We start from the raw sequence: 25,116 nt of genomic DNA on the forward strand, positions 1-25,116 counted from the left end.
ACTAAACTTTGATACAAAGTCATTGGAAGTCATTTACATTAATGCAAATACCGATGCAGAAAAACGGAATTCGTATTTTATTCAATGTAGGAAAACGGAATTCATAGTCTATAGAATTCGTAGTTTATCCAATTACTTAAACCTAAAAAGAAGAAAAAAACTTTAAGAAAAGGTCTAACATTTTTTGTTGAAAGAAATTTTGGACTACATAAAATCCTCGTCCGGTCATTCCAAGCAATTTTTTTTATCTAGAACGAGAGCCCACTAGGATAATCACATTATTTTTTCATAAATTTTGTATTATTGTAGTTGACCTTGAAAGTGTCAAGTCAAGCCAATTATTCTCAGCTTATTTCGACTGAAATGTCCAAATCAGTCCCTGTACTCTGATATTTTCCAAATCTGTCCCTGTTTCCGTTCTCATTTATTCCATGCTGTACCTAGTTCAGGAAATAAATATGGTTACGGAAGCATGCAAAAAGGGCAAGATTGGAATCTTAATCCCCAAGGAAAAAAATAAAAATAAATAGAAATTAGCTGAATGAACAGCTTTTTAAGTGAACAGAAAACAACACGGAAACAAATACTGTTAAACCCTCCAATCCAACTACATTTGATTATATATACATTTGATTATATATATACATACACATGATTCCTCTGATAAATTAAAAAAAAAAAAGAATAAAAAAAATCCAAACTTTATCAGGGATTCGTCATCACCACGCAAGTTTTCAGATTCAAACAGGAAGAATCCAATCGGAAAGTCGAGTCCTTTTTCTGAATTCAATCATCTGGGGAACAAAAATTTCAACAAATGGGTTGTTTTAGCAGCAAACACAGGAACGCTCAGTCGGAAGCTAGTAATGGCTACCGATCAACTGGCCCACCTAGACAAATCCAACAACAACAACAACAGCAATACCAAGTTTCGTATACTCCAAAAGTATCAGCTCCCCCGCCTCAAACCAAGCCGCCGCCGCCTCCGCCAGCGCAACAACAAAACCCTACACCGGCAGTTGCTAGACCAGCTCCGCCGGCGCCGGATACAATTCTGGGAAAGCCTTTTGAGGACATCAGACAACATTACAAGCTAGGTAAGGAATTGGGTAGGGGCCAATTCGGTATTACTTATTTGTGTTCGGAGAATTCGACTGGACATACTTATGCTTGTAAGTCTATATTGAAGAGGAAGTTGGTTAGTAAGCAAGATAGAGAGGATGTGAAGAGGGAGATTCATATTATGCAACACTTGTCTGGGCAACAAAATATTGTTGAGTTTAGGGGTGTTTATGAGGATAGGCAATCTGTGCATCTGGTTATGGAGTTGTGTGCTGGTGGAGAGCTTTTCGATAGAATAATTGCACAAGGGCATTACTCGGAGAAAGCTGCTGCTGGGATTTGCAGGGCGATTGTTAGTGTCGTGCATCATTGTCACTTCATGGGTGTGATGCATAGAGATCTTAAACCAGAGAATTTCTTGTTGTCGAGTAAGGATGAAGGGGCAATGTTAAAGGCGACTGATTTTGGACTGTCTGTGTTCATTGAAGAAGGTAATTTCTTATATCTGTATAGTGTGATGATTGAATCTTTGAATGATTGGCTGCTTTTAGTTGGTTAGCTGTGTAGCTGTTGACTCGATTCACCGATTATGAGTCCAATTTTAAGAAGCATTTATTGGTTAATGTTCATGTCGCTTTGAAAAGATCGGCTTACGTGGTTTTAGTTCCTGTAAATCCACATCATGGTATTACAAAAAGAGCCGCACTTTCCATATAGATGCAGTCTCTCTTATATTTTCCTTTATTAATTCACTATGTTGCTCATTATTCAAGTTCTCATACAGATTTTGCTCACTGACGCTGTCCTAATATTTTCAGGAAAGGTATACCGTGATATAGTTGGCAGTGCTTACTATGTCGCTCCTGAAGTGCTCCGACGTAGTTATGGCAAGGAAATAGACATTTGGAGTGCAGGCGTGATTTTGTATATTCTACTGAGTGGCGTGCCTCCATTTTGGGCTGGTGAGGGATTAATTTATAGCTATGTGCTAAAATTTCCAGTATTGACAGGATTCAGTGATAATTCTATTTATATGGTCTTACAGAGAACGAGAAAGGAATATTTGATGCTGTTTTGAAAGGACAGATTGATTTTGAGAGTGATCCATGGCCATCAATCTCAGGTAGTGCGAAGGATCTAGTCAGCAAGATGCTAACACAAGACCCCAAAAAGCGAATTACTCCTGCTGAAGTTCTTGGTATTAAAACTATACTTTTTTCTCTGATAATATGAAATGCTAGTTGATAAGAACATCAAACTAATGTTATGTGAACTAGTCAAAATCATTATTTTGAGTGGACTAGTCCATGGCGTATAACATAGTGCCATAGTTTCTTTATTGTTAGCCTGGAAATTGAACTGCACATAAAGAAAATGTTTTTTTGGACTATGCAATAATTCTGCTAGTCTAGCTCGTTGGATTAATTTTCCTCAAGAGCCCACTCCTTATCCTATCATCACTCACATTCTGTGGCTGACTTGCTTACCGTTTTTCCCCAAAAAATTCTAACGTATCCACCAATTTCCAGATCCTCATAATATCTTACTGTTAATTCAAGGATGAAATTGTACAGTTAATCACGTCTTTGATTTGCACCGGTTCATGGTATATTGGTATATCCTTAGGAAAGTAACATATTATATGTGTGTGAACAGAACATCCATGGATGAAGGTAGCATCAGACAAGCCTATTAATAGTGCAGTTATGTCTAGAATGAAGCAGTTCAGGGCAATGAACAAACTCAAGCAACTAGCACTGAAGGTAAACTGTTACTATTTATAAATAAGCTTGTTGGTTATTATGATTTTTCCAAATTGTCGCTGCCAAACAAAAACGGCGTTGCAATTTTGCTGCTTTTTTTTTTTTTTTTTTTTTTGTTTCTTTCCTTTCTCGTTGCTCAACATATTGCTGTTTTTGCAGGTTATTGCCGAAAATTTGTCTGAAGAAGAAATTAAAGGTCTTAAAGCAATGTTTGCAAACATGGATACTGATAACAGTGGTACAATCACCTACGATGAGCTGAAGAGCGGTTTGGCTCGGCTTGGGTCAAAGCTGTCAGAAACTGAAGTCAAGCAACTTATGGAAGCCGTAAGTAACTGTGGGCCACCAATACCTATTGATCATATCATATGCCTTGCACATCATACTCAATTTATTTTCGTTGATTTTTCAGGCTGATGTGGATGGAAATGGATCAATTGACTACATTGAATTCATCTCTGCTACCATGAACCGACACAGAATAGAGAGAGATGAGTACCTATTCAAAGCATTTAGATATTTTGACAAAGATAACAGCGGACACATCACTATGGATGAATTAGAGACTGCAATGAAAGATTACGGAATGGGAGATGAAGCCACTATCAAGGAAATCATTTCTGAAGTCGACACCGACAATGTAAGTTACCTATAAAACTAACTTGCATTCATCTTTCGTTGATTATAGATAAAGGGACTGATGTTTAATTGAACAAATAGGATGGAAAGATCAACTATGAAGAATTCTGTGCAATGATGAGAAGTGGAACACAACCTGGTGGTCATGCTGGAAAGCTTTTATAGAGTAGCATATCAAGGCAGGAACGGCATAGAGTACTATATCATTGCCTTTTTTCTCTATATTCTTTTGAATTCTCGAGTTAGATTGATGGAATGCTGTTTCGGCAAGAATCTTTTAAGCGCTTTTCCCCATGTAATTCCCGAGTGTATATTGGAAACCAGGAGAGATGATACATCATTTTTTTTCCCATTATAATTTTGGTAAATCTTGTTTTCCCTTGTAATCTAGAGATGGAGGATTTGATTGCGTTAAAGGTGTGTGCCCTTCTTTGTGAAAAAAGTTGCTTTGAGAAAAACCAGGAACCATGTGAACCAAAGCTCTAATGAATCTGTGAAAAACATCAGAAAAGCTATAACTTTTGAAAGGACCTAGACAAAACAAAGCCATAATATTTAAGTGCAACTTGCAATTTCTTCTTAAGCTCTAATGAACGTTTTATGTTTCACCTCAACAAATCCATGTTCCTGCAACGCAATGCTGCCGTTGTCAGCGACTACTTATGAGCATCGGTCTCGTAAAGAAAACGAAGAATGAGATCATCAAGAAATTAATGGCAGGGTCCAATTTGATGCTGGAAGAAAACATCAAGGCTGACTAAGATTACAAAAGAACGTTTGGATCTATCGAAGCAAAACATAGAAACATCGAGGGGGCAAATCGTACGTTTTCCCTGTTTCATTGTCTGACCAGGACAGACAATTAATAGGAAAACTTCATTTCTCTTTTAATACTAAAATTTGAATCCAAGGCAATTGATTTGCAGGTTTCAATTTTCATACATATTCTTTGAAAAACGTATACTTTCGTTCCTCACGTTTCACGTGTAATATTTTTCAGCCCCTCACGTATCTCCGTTAACCTAACAATTTCTCACGTTTCCGAAAATCAGCCAAAAATACCCCACGTTAACTTTGCACATGTGGTACCTAGTAGCACTTAGTCAACTAACGGACCAATATATTTAGGCATATGCACGTGAGGTTGTTCTATAGAAAGTAGTGTTACTGTTAATATATAAATATAAAATGCACGTGTGCATACTCTCTCTTCTCTTGGGAAGAAAGACTTGACAGTGAAGTAATGACTACCACCATAACTCTTCTCTTCTTCGTAGTCATCACTCTTTTTCAAGTAATCTTGTTTATAACCGAGGCTTGTTGGCCAAGCGGTTGGGGTGGGGTATCATCCTGGAGGTCATGGATCGACCCTTCATGGATGCGCACGGGGACTACCTCCTCATGTAGTCCAAAACCAATCAAAAAAGTTATCTTGTTTATAGGATTTAATAATTATGTTTTGTATAACCTAGGATGCTCTTAAAAATAGGGCACATTCCTATACAGCAAGAGGATTCCAAATGCAAGCTATATGTGGTTTGTCATTAGTTAATTAATTAAGCAGTTAGTTGACAATATTAAACCATTTGATAGTATGAGAAATGACAAAGCGTAATGGGTTCTGAAAGGTAATTAACTATATCTTGTGGTTTACTTAAATTGCATTGGCACTAATTCCAATTGTCATTGAAATTAGAATTTTGGTGCCCTCAACTTCAACAACAGAGATGTGCACGTGCTGCTGCATTCCTTTTATTCGTTTTGTATCCCGATAGGCTCCGCCTTGCTCCAAACACCTGTTTGTTTTTTTAACTCTCGTCTCGCCCCTCTCCTTTTTTACTTTACAAGAACAGAAAACCAAACTCTAATTAGCTAGAATCAAAATCTCAGCACTCTTCTCTGATCAGTCTATCTCTAGCTAGAAATTTCAGTTTGAACTGAAGCTGAAGCTCTCTAATATTTCTAAGGTTGTCGTTTTAGCTTTCATAGTGCTGATCACTCGAAAGGATATGAAATGCTAATTAATACTACATGTAATGGCATATTATATCAACTTCTAGTGCAATGTTTGATTTCAATAAGGGCTTTGAATTTGAATGGCGTGCTTTATCCAAAACAAGGCAAACCAAATAAAAAGGACTACATTTTCTTTTTTTTAATCCAAGACTATTCATCTTGTCAATCTTTTCAATTAGCTATTTTTATCATTTTTGTTGTTTCAGATATAAGTATCATATTTCAATGGCGGAAGTTCAATCCGGTGGAAGTGCGATGGGGCATCAAGTAGTGATCGGAGAAGAGAATAGTGTGAATTTGATCCAACAGATATCAGCTGAGTTGCAGAGAGAAAGAGCGAAAAGTGAAACGCTTTCGCAGAGAATATCATTACTTGAAGCTCAACTTCAAGAAAGAGATAACAGAGATTCACTCCTAATCCTTGAAAGTACACAACAAGTATGCTATTTTCTTCATTTTCTTTGTGTATAGCAAAACTCATATCATGTCAGCTTCAACGAAAGTATGCTATTTTCTTCACTTGTTTTCAACCAGTGTTCAATATTGAATGATTTTTTAAACTTGAACTCTTCCAGGGCAGCTATATTCTTAATACATCAGGGACGAAAGTTAAAAAAAAGGAAAGTTGAAACAAGTGGAGATAGAACTGCTGGCAACGTAAATGAAATTGAATATAACGTGTCTGGAAAGCTAAAGCATGATTCCGAGAGCAGACCTGTTACGGATGAAATTCAAAAAGACCGCTTGGTCAACTGGATGAGCATGGATAAATCACTGATTCCGCTTTTCGAAAAAATGAAAGATGGTGACCCTGATAAAGATGCAGATTATAGTGAAGAAGAGTTTCCTGATTATGAGGACAAAGATAAATCATCAAGTCCTGATGAGCTAAAAGAACATATTAACGAAGAATGTGATTTTGACGAGAAGATACTTGTGCCTTGTTTGGAAAGGTTTTCAGGTGGTCCAAATCAGGTAACAGATGAAGATAGCAAGAAAGATTCCATGCTACGTGATACACAGCCAGATTACGATGACAAGATTGATCCACAAAAAGAGGAAAATAGGGAAACAGAAAAGATTGAAGAAATCAAAGCAGCAACGGAGTTTCCTACATCTGGAAACATATTAATGCAGAAAAAGCCAAGAAAGGTGCCTTTCTGTCCAAAAGAAGTAGGAAGAATGCTGGATTCAAAAACCCTGTTCTTGAAGAATGCACAGACTCTTACCATTAGGAAAATCCTAGTTTTCGCTTCTCTCGGTATACGACATGGATGTGAGGATATGTATGAGTTAGACTTTAACCACTTCAGAATCATTAGTAAGGGGAACCATATGTGTCTTCAGAGGATCCCGGGGTAAGCTGTTTAGTTATAAACATATTCCGAATATAATGGAATCTTAGGCTAGAACCAATAAGGCTAAGTTTTGATATTTCATCAGGAACATGTGTTGTATGAGAATCCAGGTGTCCAAAGGAAGGTTTTCTATCCAAACAGACATAATCCAATCTTATGTCCTGTGAAAATACTTGAGGAGGAGAAAGCGATGCGACCATCTGATATCAGCAGCCCACCTTGCTTGTTTTTGTGTATCAAATATGGTGGAAGGACAAGAAATGTACCGCAAAATGAGTAAGAGCTGTTTATCGAACCTATCTCATGTTTTTACTTGTATCTGAAATGTAAGTATTTCAGAATCGTATTTTGCAATCTAATCTGTGTACAGATATGTAAGGCAGCGGATGGGAAGGAATAAGCTAAAGTCATTTGGTCCAGTGATTTGTGAAATGGCAGGGCTTGTTCATATTCGCAGCGGAAGTTTCTTCTTCAAGGCATTGGGCATCACTCTTTTATTCATGGCTGGTTTCCCTGACAGTATGGTTCAAATGGAAACCAAATACAGGAATTTATGCTTGCTACAGAAATATTACAGGTTTGAACTTGTAGAATAGAAAATGCACATGAAACTCGGAAAAGCTCGATAACCAGTCATTTGTAATTTGCAGGAAAAATGAGGATGCTGAAGGGGAGGAACTATTTCTTCCACATCAGATCAGTAGAATGAGTTTTCCGGCGTTGACCGGCAAGACAAGTGAAGCTAAATCAAAGAGTAAGAAACAAGTTAACTGCACAAGTACTAATCTCGATAACCAGCCACAACCTGCAATTCAGCACGCTGCTCAATCTGGACTGAAAGATTATCAAACTCATGGAATGACATCATTTCATTCCTTACAATCTCCTCCAACTTCATCAGATACTCAAAACCCATATTGGCACATGTTCGGACAGGCATCAGCAACAACATGTTTTGTGCCTGTAATGTATTGGCCTTACCAATCATTTCCACATACAATGTCCACTTATTTGCCAATCCAATATCCACAGCAACACCAATTCTACACTAGTAATCATCGTTCTGCTACTTCTCCTACCAAGAACAATGATGTTGCATTGGAGGAAGCTCGTATCGATACTGATAGTAGTTCTAGCAGTACTACTGAGACAAGAAAGGGATAAGCAATCAGGGAACAACAACACACGACACTTCATTTGTATGCAATGTAATGTTTTGGTCACTGTCCAAATAAACTTTGATGAAATAAATACTCCCTCCTTCTCAAATACATGATGTTTTGAGACGGAGGTAGTAATAATTTGTTGCTAGCAGTGCATTTTGAGCCTCCTACAGTTAAGTTTGTTGGATTGTTGGATTGCTTAATCTTTTCTAGTCTGAAGAGGTTTGCATAGAGATATGTAGAAGCGACGACATGATGAGCAAGATAAAGAAAAATACCCAAACCACACATTTCGTCCCTCATGTTTTACTTAGAAGCTCTTTGGTCCCTGTAGTCGTGTTATATTCAGACTTGTGGCCTTGTTTAAGAGTTCCCGAGTTGTAAGCTTATTTAAGTGCTTATTAAAACCGAGTTGTAGTCTTGTTCAAGTGCTTAAAATTTTCACCGACTTGTAGGTTTCTTTAAGATCACCAGAGTTGTAAGCTTGTTTAAGTGCTTACGATCGCCGACTTCTAGCCTTTAAAGAGCTCCGACTTGTAGCCTTATCTAAGAGCTGCCGAGTTATAGGGCTGTTTATCGCTTACCGTCACCGAGTTGTAGCTTTGTTTAAGTTCTGCCAAGTTGTAGTATTGTATAAGTCTTCACCGGTTTGTAGCGTTGTTTAAGTTATCCCGAGTTGTAGTGTTGTTTAACTTCTTACCGACTTGTAGCTTTGTTTATGTGCAGGACTACTATATCCCGAAATTTTATTTCTTCTTGTATATATCAATCCAAACTTCATAGGATTCAGTTAATTTTCGTAATTGATCACCCGGATAATGATCAGCAGTGATAAAGGGACTCATTACTCACTGAACTCATCCTTCCTACTGGTTAGGAAAAATATACCGATGAGTTCAGGAGTCCAAGGAAAAATGAGTTCAAAAATCATGCATCGATAATGATTGTATGAAATTTCCTTGTATTTCGTCCCTTCATTTTAATGATCCATCATCTCTTTTGGCATCATAATCACTTCACGTGCTGTCGGATTGAGAACCAGTGGGGTGCCCTACAAATTAAAAAGCTTTTGTAGGGAAGGTGAAAGAAATACAATAGGACAATGCAAAAAACTAAACTTTAGGGTGGACCACGTTCACTGCACTACACTCCATTGTTTCTTGTCTCAATACATTTAGTTCGGTTCCGTCTCGTCAGTTCAATACAATCGATTTTCAAACTTGGAAATTTTGAATTGTTCGATTTGATTCGGTTTGGTTTGTCGATTTACGCCTCTGCTGGTTTAGGTCCCTGAAAGAAATATCACATTCACGTGAGCTTTAAATCGCTGGATTGTGGTCCTAGTTTGGGTAAGTGGTGAATTTGGTTCGGTTTTCCATTATTTCCACAGAAACCTAACCGGTTTCATTCTAAATTGAAAGTGAGGGAATCTTATCCTTTTTCATTTAAATATCCTTGGCCAGGCAGCCAGCTTTGCATTATTGATATCTTATGTTGGAGCTAACACTGGGGACCAAGAAAGACTTTAGACAAGGACATCGCTATCTTCAAACTGTATTATGAATACATATGAGTAGGGATCGCTCTATCAACTATGTCGAAGAAAGCACAAGTTACTCAAGAATGACTAAAAACTAAGAGCATTTCCAATTAACGGAACATACATACATACACTTTCTCGACCATTCGTACACACATCCATCCCACCATCCACGATGCATAACTGATACAAGATAGAAACATCTGGATAATTCACAAACTTCTCCCACTAGCACTTATTATTACTTCTACCCATTCCATGAAAAGTAATAAAAACATGCAAAACACAACACCATCTTGACTGTCTTTCTGCTATTCTCTTCACAAAGATGAGAGATCGAAAAGAAAAGGCAAGTTGTGCTAGTAGTTGAGCTAAGCTAATGTGTGTTTTCTAGTTGAGCTTGTTGGAGAGATTGCACTGCTTCCTGATCTCTCCCTTAGTGCCAGTGAGAGGGTTGTTCTCAGAGAGTATGGTGATGGCTCTAGAAAACTCCTTAAAGAAGTAATCTTGGCTTTTCGCCATTTTCTTGACGATAGGCCTAGTTCTCTTGTCATGGGCGAGTTGGTGATCGACGAGCAATAAGCCCTTGTCGTCTAATATGTTCCTGTAGTAGTTGTTGTCGAGAATCATGGGCGTGCCTCTGTCGTTTCTCACGTACTGTACAGCTTTAGGGTCTGGAATAGCATCGGGGCATTTGTGGAGCATGTGTGGAATGTGCGCAGGGTTCAGCTTTGGGTCTACCTCAGGGTATAAACGGTGTACCAGCTTCACACAGTGGGTTCTGCCGACACTGTGAGATCCTGTTTAAAAAAATGAACATGAAAACAAAAGCCAGATCAATAAACAGAGAATGTATTGTTGATTGACGATCATGCAGTAAAAGTTTTAACTTGATGGTAAATGGGGATTACCTAACAAGGCAACCAGTCCAGGAGTGTCGATTCCCATGGCTGCGAACTTGTCGAGGACAACAGAGATGCTCTCATTGTGGTCGGGAAGGTATTGCTCCAGAATATCAGCCCTGCTTCTCCTACCGTCTCTTCTTCCGGTTTTCAGAGGGATGTAAGGACCTCCTAGCTGAAAAGAAGAAAAGTTATCCATTGTTATCTTGTTGAAATAAGAAAGAAGAGGAAACTCTATTGCCAATGGATATCGGCTAATTTGCTCCAAACCATAAGTGTGCATTTTCTCTCTTTAATTAACATTATGTGTGTGTTTGGTTTGGATCGGTTGATTTCTCAACAGGATCTGACACTTCAAACTAGTAATAATGACTAAGCGGTAAAGGGTTTTACAGATTCTCAACCAAGCAGTGTTTTGAACTCAATCAAGAGGATCTTTTACTAACGATTATAGAATTAAACTAAACAGGCAAAACAAGACTACAGATTCTCAACCAAGCAGTGTTTGAACTCAAACAAGAGGATCTTTTACTAACGATTATAGAATTAAACTAAACAGGCAAAACAAGACTAGAACGTAAAAGAGCAGCTAGATTTAGAAAGTACCGAAGTGATGCCTTCTCTAGCTGAGAGGACAAGAATATCAGCGCAGGAGACAACACCAGGGCATTCTCTCTCGACAGCCTCTTTGATTGTCTCAATGTACCGAAAATTCCTCAGTCCAAAACTCCTGTCGGTCTCTTTCTCAGACAGAGACCTCCTAGTTGAATCCAAAAGCAGAGAAGCATCACATGACTGCAAACAAACAAACCAACATTAAAAATCACAAATTTAACAGAAACAGAAAAAAGTTACAACATTCACGTTTTTTCACAGAGGTAAAAAGTCGAATACCTCGACTGCACAGTCATGGAAGATGTTTCTAAGCCAAGAGAAAGCAGTGTTCTTGTGGCGCTTGTAAAGAAGCCTGACTTGTTCCTTGATGATATCTTCAGCTTGAGGGCATGAATCTTTGTAAAAGTTCATAACAAGACCTGGGTCTTGTTCTTGTTCATCTGCAAAAGCAATTGCAGAGAATGATACTAAAGCTAGGAAGAAGAAAAAGAAGAGAGCTTTGACCTCCATTTTTTTTCTCTCTCTCTGTAAGTAAAGAAGAGAGCTTGCATTCACTCAATCTGTTGAATGTATCTATAAATAGAAAATAAAGAGTAATGCACACTTGTCCTTCGCCATTATTGTGAAAACAGGATTCCTGCTCACCTTCTTTTGACTACTGTAAAAAAAAATAAAAAATACACTAAATTTCAAGCAGTGGAATTTATTAAATATGAAAATTGACCGTTATTGTCTGCTTCTTAGAATAATTAACTATATATGGGTATCCCTATGTAAAGAGTTATGAAATTAAGATATTGAGATTACAAATTTAGTAATTTACCATACTCAATTTTAACTTCTCTAACATTTATTCAAAAAAAAAAACCTTCTCTAACATTGTTTAAATATAATATAAAAAAAATTGTTTTAAAAAAAGTTTTTAACTTTAAAGTTTAGAGTTAAAATAAAGTTGTTAACTTTATACCACAAAATAAAAAAATAAAAATTGAGACTTTTATTTATTTGTTACTCACTCAAGCTAAACTCAATTTAACTTCTCTAACATTGTTTTAAAAAAAATTTAAACTTTAAAGTTTAGATTTAAAATAAAGTTGTTAACTTTATACCATTTAAAAAAAAAAAAAAAGAGAGACTTCTTTCTCACTCCACTTCTCAATTATCAATTGCAAAAAGAAAAAAACATCATTTTTAAATTGCATAACATTAAGATCCCCTTCTCCTAATATAATAAGCTTACATTCATAATTAATCGCACTGCTAAAGCCTATGTAATTATGTTTAATAAAGCTTATACGTATTAAATTCAAATCACTTTAAATTGGAAGCCAAGTTGATTAATATAGCTTGTCTTGACGCAATGAGCAACAAAATCCATCCACCGACACTTTCAGATTCACAAAATAAAAGGATATTAAAATAAAATAATTGCAAATGGGTCCCTCCGAGTGATGACTCACTCACTTAATTGGTAGCAGTGACAAGTGACACTGACGAAGACTTTTCTCAACCCGAGTTAGAGTTTGGGTTACTTCTTAGTGACGCTCCTTGATTATCGATAAGGGTTTATTTGAAAAACCATCTTGATATTAAAAAATTGTGTAATTATACAGTTTAATGTGTTTGGACACCCATATAATTATATGAAATTATGTAATTACGTGTAATTCGAAAAGTATAATTATACAATTTCAATTACGACATTTCCACAGAAATAGAAATTGGTATAATTACACGATATAATTACACAATTAAAATTTTTTTTCTTATTATATTATTTATATTTTATAATTATAAATATCAACTATACAACCAAACATAACATTTAAAATTACAACGTAATTGTACAATATTAACCAAACAACATAAAAAAAAATTACTTCAAAGAAACCTCAAGTGAAGAGCTATGCTTGGAGTACAATCTATATTATACGTAGAGGGTACAACGTCCGGGAATTGACGGTCGAGCCCTTTTCCTTGTTAAAAATTACATTTGGTTTGAACTCCAAGTTCCTATCTTTTTTTTTTTTATTATTATTATTATTATTATTATTATTTTCTTATAATAGTTCCTATCCATTTTAATTCCTAATTCAATCCTAGAATCATCCAAATCGAATCATTTTTCGAACCAATAATTTTCAGTTAACTAATCCTATCACTAAAATTAAACAAAATATTTTATGTTTATGTTCAGTGGTGGATGCATCATGCATGCATGTCTATCTATGTTGTAGAAAGTCATAGTCAGAAAGAACTATAAGAAGATTACAAGTTGATGAATTTGTTCTATCTATAGTAGCCTTAGTTCAATCATATAAGAGGAGAACACTAAACATTTCAGAGCAACAATTCAGCAACAAAAGAATGTCACACACTCACCAAACAACAGATTGAGCCCAACAGAATTTCATCTCTAAATTTGTCGACATCTAACATCGGCAACAAGATGGCGGATATGTGGGGCATACCATTTTACTCTCTCTATATGTTGTACTGAAACTTCCCAACAGTGGCCTGCAAAGAACAAACATAGTGCGATAAGATTATCCTGGCCTAGCATGGCCTATGTATTCTCGAAATTTAAGGACAAGGTACCTTCTGATTTAGCTATTTCTTGAAATGATTTCGAGACGTGCTCTCTCCAGGCATCCTCCTCTGCATCTTTAACATTTCCATGCACATGCAACATTCCACCTTCACCCCTGAATCATTCCCACACCAAAAATTTATAAGACAACAGTAGAGATGATTATTGAAGATTGGTATCAGTTAAAGAATCATTAAAAGAAAGTCAAGGCCATGTAAAATTTTTTATTGGTGTTCAGATAAAGTACCTTAACGCTCTAATGGCTGTAACCCAGCTCCCTTCACTTGTTGGGATTAAACCGAGACACACTCGATTGGCTACTCCCTGTCAGAATAAATAGAGTAGGTAAACTACAGTACTTTTCTGTTCAAAGAAAAGGAGGGAAATACAGAAGCATGCTACTGTACTTTAGGTGCCATGACTCGATTATCTCCTTCCAGTACGATACACTTATCAGAAACAGAATTTGCCTGAAGATTATGGCGGAGTGCTGCAACAGCATGAGGATTCCATTCACAAGCATAAACCAATTTTGCTTTTGCCCTGATCCATTAAAAAACCAATTACAAACCAGAACCAACAGAAAACATACTAGAAACGCAACCCAGCTGGACAAGAAACGTTAATCACAAGTACTTGAGACCACTATGTACATAGTATTATTAAGAAATATATACAAAAGAGAACAAAGTGAGATAAATATAACATACCCCACGAGAAATGGCAACACAAAGTATCCAATCCCTGCAAACAAATCCACCACAACCTCATCTGTACAATCCATATTGGACATTCGAAGCTTTTCAGAAAGATTGCCCCAGGAAAACATGCACTTAGTTGAATCGAAAGAATATAGAATTCCATTCTCACGATGATAAACCCAACCATCATCTCCTACAAGAATCTCCAGAGTACTATCTCTTGTACCAGTTGGTGCAACTCGGCCCTAAAATAGCACAACACTCGTGTAAGGAAGACACCACTAACAAAATGCATTATAAACCTCACTATCAAGTATCACCAGAAACTACATAACTGCATGTATGGCTGACCTGACGAGCAAGGCGGCGAGTATTCAGTGCTCTAGCTACAGCAGGCCAAAGCTCCTTCTGAATAAGGTCCCATTCTGGATCCTTGAAAGAAGTCACTGGGAGCACAGTAATATCCCCTAGTTTATCCCATCTGAAGTAACCATAAGAGAATGTCACTTTGAAAACAGCCAAATATAAAGGATCATTTGCATCCACACATAAATGTTTTAGACCGAAATTGTACATAATCTCTAGATGAATACATTATCATCACACTCACATTGCAGAAACAGCCAAGTACAAACCAAACGCTGAAAAGTAAAACCAATCTAATATCTAAAGACATTCAAAGCGCACACCTGGTAGGTAATTGCTCCAAAAGCTTTGAAGGCAGGCCTCTACTTTCGATCAAGGCAGCTACGGCTTCTGTCATCATGAGTAAGGGAGATTTAGCCGTTTTTCTGACTTCAGCAATCTCATCTACAATTTTGGTAGCACCCCGCTCTTTTAGAAGACTTAAGGCTGTTGAATAGGATATTTCATTTATGGGAATTCCTTCTACGGTCACAGGTTTTGCAACATCATTATCATCCTGGCTAACAGATGCATCTCCCAATTGATGGCAGAAAACGTCACAAAATTTCCGAGTCACTGGGAAACAAATATGCATTCCATCTTCACGTGAATACACCTTCCTTCCAAGATCCAACCATCCAAACTTCTTCAGTATGTCCTTCCCTAATTTTGCGTATTTTCTTTCAAGTTGTAATACCCAATGAGAAGATACATGATGTCCAGTTACACCTGGTGTTTCAGCCTGAAAATTGATGTCAGGACTCTGAACTGAAGAATTTGAGCATTCACATCGTGGAACTAGGATATTTTCATTGTTTTTTCCATTCATCTTTTCACATTGCTGAGAAACAATCCTTTCTCCATTTTGCAGTGACATACAACTGCTTTCTGAAGAAACTAATGGTGCCAGGTTGATCTTCAATGGCTCACTGAACTTTGTTCCAAATGCATAACAAGCTGCTCCTCCACCGAGCATAACTAGATCATCATGAATCACACTGGATGTAGAACGCACAAATAATTCTTTACCTATAAAGCTAAGTGTTACATGCTTCCACACAGAAGCTGTATGTCAAGTAAAGCCAACTCTTGCAAATTGTGTCTCACAGGACAACCCCCAATGACTCCAAGATAGTTTTTGTAAACAAACATCGAATGGGAGAACCTTGCATGTGGACATCTTCCCGCTGGATTCTCCTTCTTCCAAAGTAGTGTTTTGACATCGAAACTATACAAATCCCCAAGTGTCATCTCCTCGTTATAGCCCCCGAACAGATATAAACGAGACCCATATGCCACCATTGAGTGAGAATGTCGAGCACATGGCCATTCCCCCATTGCCGAAAACTCTTTCCAATACAGATTGTCTGTGTTGAGGACAAGCAAAGATGAAAGTATCATATCATTGTTAAGTCCACCAAATACAAAGATGTCTTTATTTATGGTCGCCGCTGCATGTCGATGTCTGTGCAGAAAACATATGGGTTTAGCAATAAGTTGCCATCAGTTAACTCTCTCAAGAGAGCTATGAAAGTAAAAACACAAAAGGAATGCTGGAACAACCAAAATGAGCGACATAAAACACGATGAGTGAAAGATGATGTGATTTAGCTGTTTTAAAGTATAGTAGCTAGGTGAAAAAATAATGAAAAATAATACAATTACAATGGTAAAAGCATAGATGCACACTAACATTACCTGTTAAGAAAACCACTACCAGAACATTCTGCTAACTTCCATTCATTCTTGGAAGTACTGAGGATCCACACGTCACTCAGGATGTTCAAAGGATCAGTTCTACCGCCGATCACAAATATACTATCTCCAACCAAAGAAGATGTGTGGCCCAAGCGTGGAGATGGGGCGCTCTTAGTGCAGATCACTTTTAATGTTCCAAGTGATGGATCAAGAAGGAAAGAATCATTTCTTCGTTCATGTCTTCCCATTCCCCCAAAACCACCAAAAACAAAAATTTCATTGCGCTCAGTGTCATCCAGTGTGCAGGCCGAGTGACCCCAAAGGAAAAGCTTCTCCACTGGTTCACCAGCAATCACCAATGGCGTAATAGATAGACTGCAAACAGAAAGTCCCTTAGGCCCTGCCAACGATTTAAAGACTCAAACTTGCTGTGAATGTGATATTAAAGGGAAATTACCCTGCAATTGCACATGAAAATGCAGGCTAGGCTGCAATTATTTGAGAACATTTCTTACGCAAATGTGAAACTTAACCCAGCAAGTGTAATCTATAAATAATAGACTGGTCAAGGAAAATTACCACAATGGTCAGCTCTATCTCCGTTCAAATTGCCATTAGCGTCGCCTGATTTGGGATTATCATCATGGGTGCACACTGAATCTTCATTTTCAGCAATCATGGGCGGGGGCCCTGCACATTGAGGCTTCGCTCTTATCAAAGTCTGATGAAACCCCTCAGTTCGCAGCCTATTCGCCTCCATCTTCTGATTAGCAGTATTTACGAGAAACCTCATATACTCCTTCGACACAAGCACATTTCCCCTATCCCCCAATGGCACCTCTAATCGAATGGAGCACCGTACCCCAACAATTACTCTTTTCCCATTAGCACTTGTAATCCCCGACTCTCTAAACCCGCAAGAAATCGCCAAAGCCACCAGACTCTGCGCCGAATCCAAGTCCCTACACTCTACGGCCACAATAAGCGGCTCGAAACGGAACACCAATTCACCATCATCGTCAACAGAGGAAGACTCGAACAGAAGGGAAATCACCGAGTCAACATCAGCAGGGTCGTGAGTGATGTAGAGCCAGGAACCACCTCTAGCTTTCTTTTTAGATTTAGGGTTAAGGTTTTTGGGTTGGGAAAGGATAGAGACGCGACCTGAGCAGGAACTGGTTGTGAAGTAATTAGGGTTTTGATTAATTGTGTTGATTAGAGGGATTATGGGTTCGTCCAATGAGCCTTTTGGTGATTTGTCAGTTACAGATGATGACAATGATAATAGCGTCGCTGATTTTCTCTTGTCGAACTCCATTTTTGAGTGAGTTCGAGCTCAGCTATGGCCGCTGGTATAAAGCCCTTATTAAAACCTCACCCCAACTATGGAGGGAAATCTGATTTTGGGTAAAAAGGACTTTAGGTATTTAAACTTTTGTAACATTGATGCTTAGGTCCCTGAACTTCTTTTCTTCACGCTCAGGTCTTTGAACATTATAATAGCTTTCATAATCCTGAGTTGTAGCCTTGATTAATATCTTTCATAAGCCCGGGTTCTAGGCTTGTTCATGTGATCCCGAGTTGTAGACTTGCTTATGTGATCCCGAGTTGTAGCCTTGTTTAATAGCTTTCATAATCCCTAGTTGTAGCCTTGTTTAATAGCATTTTAATCCCGAGTTGCAGGCTTGTTCAAGTTATTCCGCGTTGTAGGCTTGTTTATCTTCTCCCGAGTTGTAGGCTCGTTTAAGAGCTTTTATATTCCCGAGTTGTAGGCTTGTTTATATGATCCCGAGTTGTAGGCTTGTTTAAGAGCATTCTGAATCCCTAGTTGTAGGCTTGTTTATGTAATCCCTTGTAAGCTTGTTTAAGAGCTTTCCGAACCCGAGTTATAGGCTTGTTTAAATTTTCACCGACTTGTAGGCTTGTTTAAATGCTCAGTTGTCCACCTACTTGTAGGCTTGTTTAACTCAGTTGCTTGCGGACTTTGTAGACTTCAGATCATACTCATCATCATGGACAAGCAGAACCAACGATTGAAATTTGACGATCTCATATACGCTCAATTAAGGAGCGGAAACGCTAACGTCTCTGAACTCTGAATCCAAACATTAGACACTATAATATTTAAGGGGCCAAAATGATACTTTTACTATATTTTTACAATAATAATGTTGGAAACAGCCGGCTAAAATACCTATTCTTCCTGAATCAAATCATGGTCAATTCAGCATTCTTCCTTACATCTAGCTTAGATAACAAACTAACTGCCTTTTAAAATCCTATTTTCCATGTATTCTAATAAAAATATCTGGGTGTCAAATATTCCGTGTCAGCAAAATTGAATTATTCAATAAACTTTGACTCCTGGACTTGGAACTTGGAAGTTTGCTGTTCTATTATTAAGCTTCTGATCTGATCAATGAACTTGTAGTTGATGTTGAAGAAATCCCATAAAACGAAATAAAACCTAGAGATTCGTGAAGCGAGGAAAGAACGAAAATAAATGGAGGTCTCTTTGAAAATGCAGAAACCTCTGATGAGTTGCAGAGATTCCTTCAATCTTAAACCTCATCAATTTCTGGGTTCTTTTCCTTTTCCTAAAACTTCATTTGTAAGTTTCTACAAATCCTGACACAATGAGTCTAACATTATTTGTAATCATCTCTAACTTTATGTGTTTGCTTTCAGTTTAAGTCTCCGACTCGTGGGGTTTTGCTGACAGTCAATGCAGGCACAGGTTGGTTAATTTAATTGCTTGTAATGTACTCCTCAGATTAGGACTTAGTCAGATTTTTAGTTTTTATTCTTGTTTTCTTCGTTCGGGAAATCATATTTTGAAGGATTTTCAAAGAGGAAACAAAGAACGCGGATTTCCAGTCCTAAGAGAAGTAGACCAAAAGGTTTTTCACCAAAAGTACCTCGGAAGAGAGATCAAACAAGGAAAAGTGAATCTACTGGGACTGACAAGAAACAACTTCTCTTGGAGTTTCCAGAAAATGAATTTAAAGAAGAACGAGTTGATGAAGAAAATGAAGATAAGTTGACTACTACTAATACCGTAAAAAGTCTGATGGTGGGAAATACTACCTCCGTCCCAAAATAGATGCAACTTTTTACATATAATTTGCATTGAAAAAATTGTATTTATTTTGGGACGGAGGAAGTACATAACAACAACAACAACAACAACCAGCCTTAATTCCACTCGGTGGAGTCGGCTATATGAATGGTAGGGTAAATTATGAGGAAGCGTCTTTTCAGGAGGTAGGCTCGGCTCCTAATAGTAATATAATTATGGATTCTAAACAAGGATTCGTGACATTAGAGGAAAATACCACATTGGGAATCATAGATAAAAGCATTAAGGAGGATGATGAGAAGAAAAAGGAGATGGAAGCAAACTTGCGTAAACAAGAAATTGAAAGACTTGCTGCAGAGAATTCCTCAAAGGGTAACAAATTGTTTTTTCATCCTCCAACAGTAAAACCTGACGGAGACATACAACTTTTTGTTAATAGGAATGTAACCACCCTCCAAAATGAACCAGATGTTTTAATCATGGGAGCATTTAATGGCTGGCGATGGAAATCTTTTACTATTAGTTTAAACAAGTCCAATCTGATCAATGGAGATTGGTGGTCTTGTCAGCTTGTTCCCAAGGAAGTATTTCATATAGACTTTGTATTCTACAACGGAAGGACTTTATATGAAATCAATGATGAGAATGATTTCTTCATACTCGTTGAAGAGGGGATGACCTTGTCTGAATTCGTGGTGGAAGAAAAATGTAGGGAACACGATAGACTTATTACGGAGCAAAGTGAAAGAAGAAGACAAGAAGAAGAGTTAAGGAAACTAGAAGCAGAGAAAGCATCAATAGAAGCTGATAAAGCACAAGCAAAAGTTGATATTCAAAGGAGAAAACAGATGTCTGAACAGATTCTGAAACATGCTGTAAGGTCTGTTGAATGTGTTTAGCACATTGAACCAAAAGAGTTTAAAGGGGCTGGCTCGGTTCGGCTATACTATATCAAAAGTTCTGGCCCTCTTTCTCAAGCCAAGGAAATTTGGTTTCATGGAGGCTATAATAATTGGAAAGATAGATTGTCCATGGCTATAAGGCTTTTTCAATCAGATAATGGTGATTGGTGGTATGCTAATGGTATATCTCAACTTTATAATTCATTTCCTTGATTTGATTTGATGTGTCATTTGGTAAGTATGGGATTTTTGTGCAATGTACAGATGTTGTGTCTGATGAAGCCATTGTACTGGATTGGGTATTTGCCGATGGACCACCTCAGAGCGCTATTGTATATGACAACAATAACCACCAAGATTTTCATGCTATTGTCCCACTAAGCATGCCTAAAGAAATATACTGGGTCGAGGAAGAAGATCGGATATATCAAAAACTCCAGGAGGATAGAAGATCGAGAGATGTAGCTATACGTGCCAAGGTCGGTTAATTTGCTGTAAATTTTACGCGTGCGATAAGGCTCCCCACCTCTAGGCCACAAAGGAGAAACCTTAATCGGTCGCTCCAAGGCTCGCCCTCACATAGGAACAACCATCTACAAAATAGAAGTGGATTAACTCAAGTTCTGTTACTTGAAAACTTTTTCTTGTTTGGTTACAGGCTGAAAAGACAGCAATAATGAAAGCTGAGACAAAAGAGAAAACCTTGGAAGCTTTTCTGCTATCTCAAAGGGATATTGTATATACCGATCCTCTTGATGTCAAAGCAGGCAGCAGTGCGACGATTTTCTATAAACCTGCAAACACAATTCTGAAAGGAAAATCTCAAATTTGGTTGAGATGTTCATTTAACCGGTGGACTCACAGCAAGGGCCCATTACCACCGCAAAAGATGTTCCGTGCAGAGAAAGCTTCTCATTTTACAACTACCGGTATGTTATATTAGACGCCTAATGATTGTTTGGTCGGAACTGTTGACTGTACTCTGACTTTGTTATATGCGTGCCTGGCTTTGCAGTGGAGGTTCCATTAGATGCATACATGCTAGACTTTGTATTCTCTGAGAGAGAAGAAGATGGTGTATTTGATAACAGGAATGGGATGGACTACCATTTGCCGGTCTCTGGAGGACTCGAAAAGGAGTCGCCTTTGCATATCGTGCATATTGCCGTCGAAATGGCTCCATTGCGAAGGTTGGAGGCATGGCTGATGTTGTTACTAGTCTGTCTCGTGCTGTTCAAGAATTAAACCATAAAGTTGACATCATCCTTCCAAAGTATAATTCTATGGACCTTACTAATGTAAGTTTCATAGCTCCTTAAACCATACTTAATAAATTTGACATGTTGCATTAAAAAAGAAAAGATCACGACCAATCTGTCAAAACAGATAAACTTTAGGGACTAAAGTGCTAATTCCGAATTCCGAATTTAGGCTCTAATTCGAATTTACAGCAAATCAGCAATTGTGAACCCCTAATCAAGAACCCTAAAATTGAATTGGGGATTCTCGCTCTTTGATGAACTTTAAATTGCTGATCCGGGTGTTTTTGAACAGGCGAAAGACTTCCATTTTCAGAGATCCTATTCCTGGAGTGGAACTGAAATAAAAGTTTGGTTTGGAAAAGTGGAAGGACTTTCAGTCTACTTTCTAGAACCTCTGAACGGGTAAAGGTCCTGCCTTTTTGTCTGCCTGCTGCGAATCTGAAAAAATCATATTAGGGTTGTGGAAGAATTCTCTGTGAAAGTATTTCCAGAGCTTTTGCTAAAAAATCAATTTTTGCAGATTCTGTTCGACAGGATGCATATATGGCTGTAGGAATGATGGACAGAGATTTGGTTTCTTCTGCCATGCTGCACTCGAATTCCTTTTCCAGAGTGGATTTCAGCCTGTAAGTTGACTATTTTACCCTATCTTACACAATATATTTCTTGAACTGATGCTTACATTACATATACATACAACTGGGCAGGATATTCTCCATTGTCATGATTGGTCTAGTGCTCCTGTTACATGGCTGTTTAAGGATCATTGCATGCATCATAGTCTTAGTGAAACCCGAGTTGTCTCCACAATTCATAACCTTGAATTTGGGGCGAACGAAATCGGAAAAGCGATGGCATACACAGACAAGGCTTCAACTGTACGTGTTTTTAATTTTGAATTCTTGGTCAAGCTGGAAAATGATCTTGGTGATGTTTTCGCTTATTAATGGTTCTTGGTTATGTATGTATGTAGTTATCTCCCAAGTATGCGAATGAGGTTTCTTCAAATCCTGCGATTGCTCCTCATTTATCCAAGTTTCATGGCATTCTTAATGGAATTGACCCAGATATATGGGATCCGTATAATGATAACTTCATTCCCGTGAGTATTAGTTACATCGTATGAAATGGATTACTGCATTCTATCCATTTTCTGATTTTTTTTTTTCTTCGTCCAGGTATCTTATACAGCTGAAAATGTAGTTGACGGCAAGCGAGCTGCAAAGGAAGCTTTGCAAGACAAACTTTTTTTGGAAAAGGCAGATATTCCTTTGGTAGGAATTATCACTCGTTTGACACAACAAAAAGGCATCCATCTGATCAAGCATGCCATTTGGCGCACTTTAGAATGCAATGGACAGGTAAAGTTTCTTCCACATTTACCAACAATTTTTTTCTTTCTTTCTAACATCTTGACTTGCATGCGAATAATATTTTGTGACTTATATACGGCAATCTTCACTGCTAAGTGCTAACTGATGGAATTTTGGATGGTAGGTTGTTTTGCTTGGTTCGGCTCCCGATCCTCGTATCCAAAATGATTTTGTAAACTTAGCCAACGAGTTGCATTCTTCTCATGCTGATCGTTCCCGTCTTTGCTTAAATTATGACGAGCCTCTTTCACATCTGGTATGTCCTTGAGAAAACTTGGAAATTTTCTTCAGAATGTTTATGTATGTATGACTAGCTAGCAATTCGATCCATATTTGACTCGGTTTAATTCTTATAGATATATGCTGGTGCTGATTTCATCCTGATCCCTTCCATTTTTGAGCCATGTGGATTGACACAACTTACAGCAATGAGATACGGTTCAATACCTGTTGTTCGAAAAACTGGAGGTACACTCATACCTTCTGAATTCTAGCATAGACTATGAAGTATGAATTCAATGGACCTTTCATTTTGTTATGGTTTGTTTGATTGTTTAGGACTCTTTGACGCAGTATTTGATGCTGACCATGATAAAGAGAGAGCTAAAGTGCAGGGTCTTGAACCAAATGGTTTTAACTTCGACGTTGCTGATACAGCTGGTCTCGATTATCCTCTAAACAGGTGAATTATCCTAAATGTACTGCATTATGTTTTTCCTAAACAATCTTCGTTTGTTTATAACTTATTTGAGAGTGGGGTTTTCGACTCAGGGTAATCTCTGCTTGGTATGATGCTCGGGAATGGTTTAACACTTTATGCAAGAAGGTGATGGAACAAGACTGGTTTTGGAACAAGACTGCTCTTGACTGCATAGAACTTTACCATGCTGCATGAAAGTAAACAGTTAAAAGTTAGAATTCACATTCACGCGGCTTGTACACGTTATCGTTTCACTTCGAGTTAAGTCCTTAGGACCAGTTTTGCGTGGCTTGTAACTTAGGTCCATTTTTTATCGATATTTTCTAGTAAAGTATCTAACTTTCCATTGATCGGAAACATAATTTATGTTGTTTGGATGTGATGTGACAGACATTTACCAAGTACTGAGTTACAAAAGAATATGCCATCTTTGTCCAAGTTGGACGATTCTATTTTTCGCTAACAAACCATTGCAAGTTGCTAGAACTGAAGAAAGAGATCAGCAACTTGTTTGAATATTTTTTTATTTTTTTTAGGTTGTTTGAATAATATTTCTTCTAATACATATTTTTTTAATTTTTTTCATACCTTTAAAAGAATATTTCATCCGTCTCAAATTAGATGTTAATATAAACATAATTTTTAATCTCAAATTAGAACAAAAATTTGACAAATTTAAGGAACATTAATTATGTTTATCCATTATACTTTTACCAACTTCACCTTCATGTACTCCATGCACTATTTCTCACAAACTTCACCATTTTATCCTGGTTTTTTAGTATATATAATCATAATTATGTTAGAAAATGAATTTATAAATTTTTTTTTTTTTTGAAATCACAAATATTAACATTTAATTTGGGACAAAAAATATATATTTAATTAATATTAATATATATGTATATTTTTTTGAATATATTTAAAAAATTAAAAAAATATGTATTTGTAGATGGAGATAATATTTTTAAGTTTTGAAACCGAAAGCTACATTATTTGGTGGTGGGTGCTTCATATATAGTACTCCCCACTAATTTTTGCTACAGATCTTCTTACTATAGTATACTACTCGTACTTCAAACTATTTCTGCTTTTGGATGGAAACTGTTAAAGTAGGTTTTCATTTATCCAATGATTAAAGTTAATTAAAAAGTACTCAGTGGATTTCAAAAAAAAAAAGTACTCAGTTCATTAGTAACACTTCTTTCTTATAAAATTTCAAGACCCCCACATCATTATTTCGGAAAGGAAGTGTGTTTATCTCATAGTTGGAAAATACTCGAGTATTATGTTCCAAATTATTTTAAAAATTATATTTTTTTTGTTAATTTTAATAGAAATATTTTTT

At 37.2% G+C, this 25,116-nt stretch overlaps 4 protein-coding genes across 4 annotated transcripts; 2 read left to right on the forward strand and 2 right to left on the reverse strand.

Moving 5' to 3' along the window:
- The first annotated feature begins 817 nt into the window (after window positions 1–817).
- On the forward strand, window positions 818–3,629 carry LOC139882109 (calcium-dependent protein kinase 21-like). Its single transcript, XM_071866481.1, has 7 exons — window positions 818–1,553; window positions 1,881–2,024; window positions 2,108–2,260; window positions 2,719–2,825; window positions 2,985–3,152; window positions 3,238–3,465; window positions 3,546–3,629. The coding sequence occupies exons 1-7, from the start codon at window positions 818–820 to the stop codon at window positions 3,627–3,629; spliced, it is 1,620 nt and encodes a 539-aa protein (XP_071722582.1).
- Window positions 3,630–9,931: 6,302 nt separating this feature from the next.
- On the reverse strand, window positions 9,932–11,568 carry LOC139882116 (peroxidase 42). The gene is made up of 4 exons (XM_071866487.1): window positions 11,338–11,568; window positions 11,050–11,238; window positions 10,453–10,618; window positions 9,932–10,341 (listed from the first exon to the last, which is right to left on the reverse strand). Exons 1-4 carry the CDS (start codon window positions 11,566–11,568, stop codon window positions 9,932–9,934), a joined length of 996 nt encoding a protein of 331 aa, XP_071722588.1.
- A 1,906-nt stretch (window positions 11,569–13,474) lies between these two features.
- LOC139882120 (tRNA wybutosine-synthesizing protein 2/3/4-like) lies at window positions 13,475–17,770 on the reverse strand. Its single transcript, XM_071866491.1, is given in 10 exon segments — window positions 13,475–13,575; window positions 13,657–13,763; window positions 13,896–13,972; window positions 14,056–14,191; window positions 14,359–14,594; window positions 14,701–14,830; window positions 15,039–15,819; window positions 15,822–16,219; window positions 16,453–16,852; window positions 17,032–17,770. Coding segments are annotated over 10 exon segments (3,105 nt in total).
- Window positions 17,771–19,674: 1,904 nt separating this feature from the next.
- LOC139882110 (soluble starch synthase 3, chloroplastic/amyloplastic-like) lies at window positions 19,675–23,963 on the forward strand. The gene is given in 14 exon segments (XM_071866482.1): window positions 19,675–20,614; window positions 20,698–20,912; window positions 21,092–21,362; window positions 21,449–21,613; window positions 21,616–21,731; window positions 21,988–22,097; window positions 22,216–22,321; window positions 22,403–22,573; window positions 22,669–22,797; window positions 22,874–23,056; window positions 23,193–23,324; window positions 23,425–23,536; window positions 23,627–23,750; window positions 23,840–23,963. Coding segments are annotated over 14 exon segments (2,898 nt in total).
- Window positions 23,964–25,116: the final 1,153 nt, after the last annotated feature.

The sequence above is a fragment of the Rutidosis leptorrhynchoides genome, unplaced genomic scaffold, assembly GCF_046630445.1.
Source record: "Rutidosis leptorrhynchoides isolate AG116_Rl617_1_P2 unplaced genomic scaffold, CSIRO_AGI_Rlap_v1 contig229, whole genome shotgun sequence".
In the NCBI taxonomy this organism is placed as follows: domain Eukaryota; kingdom Viridiplantae; phylum Streptophyta; class Magnoliopsida; order Asterales; family Asteraceae; genus Rutidosis; species Rutidosis leptorrhynchoides.

What these genes read in the sequence shown, in the direction of transcription:
- LOC139882116 (XM_071866487.1), bottom strand. Translation starts at nt 11,568, where the DNA reads ATGGAGGTCAAAGCTCTCTTCTTTTTCTTCTTCCTAGCTTTAGTATCA. An exon ending in TCCATGACTGTGCAGTCGAG is followed by an intron (nt 11,239 to 11,337) that starts GTATTCGACTTT and finishes GTTTGTTTGCAG; the next exon opens with TCATGTGATGCTTCTCTGCT. An exon ending in CTAGAGAAGGCATCACTTCG is followed by an intron (nt 10,619 to 11,049) that starts GTACTTTCTAAA and finishes TCTTCTTTTCAG; the next exon opens with CTAGGAGGTCCTTACATCCC.
- LOC139882109 (XM_071866481.1), top strand. Translation starts at nt 818, where the DNA reads ATGGGTTGTTTTAGCAGCAAACACAGGAACGCTCAGTCGGAAGCTAGT. An exon ending in GTCTGTGTTCATTGAAGAAG is followed by an intron (nt 1,554 to 1,880) that starts GTAATTTCTTAT and finishes TAATATTTTCAG; the next exon opens with GAAAGGTATACCGTGATATA. An exon ending in CGTGCCTCCATTTTGGGCTG is followed by an intron (nt 2,025 to 2,107) that starts GTGAGGGATTAA and finishes ATGGTCTTACAG; the next exon opens with AGAACGAGAAAGGAATATTT.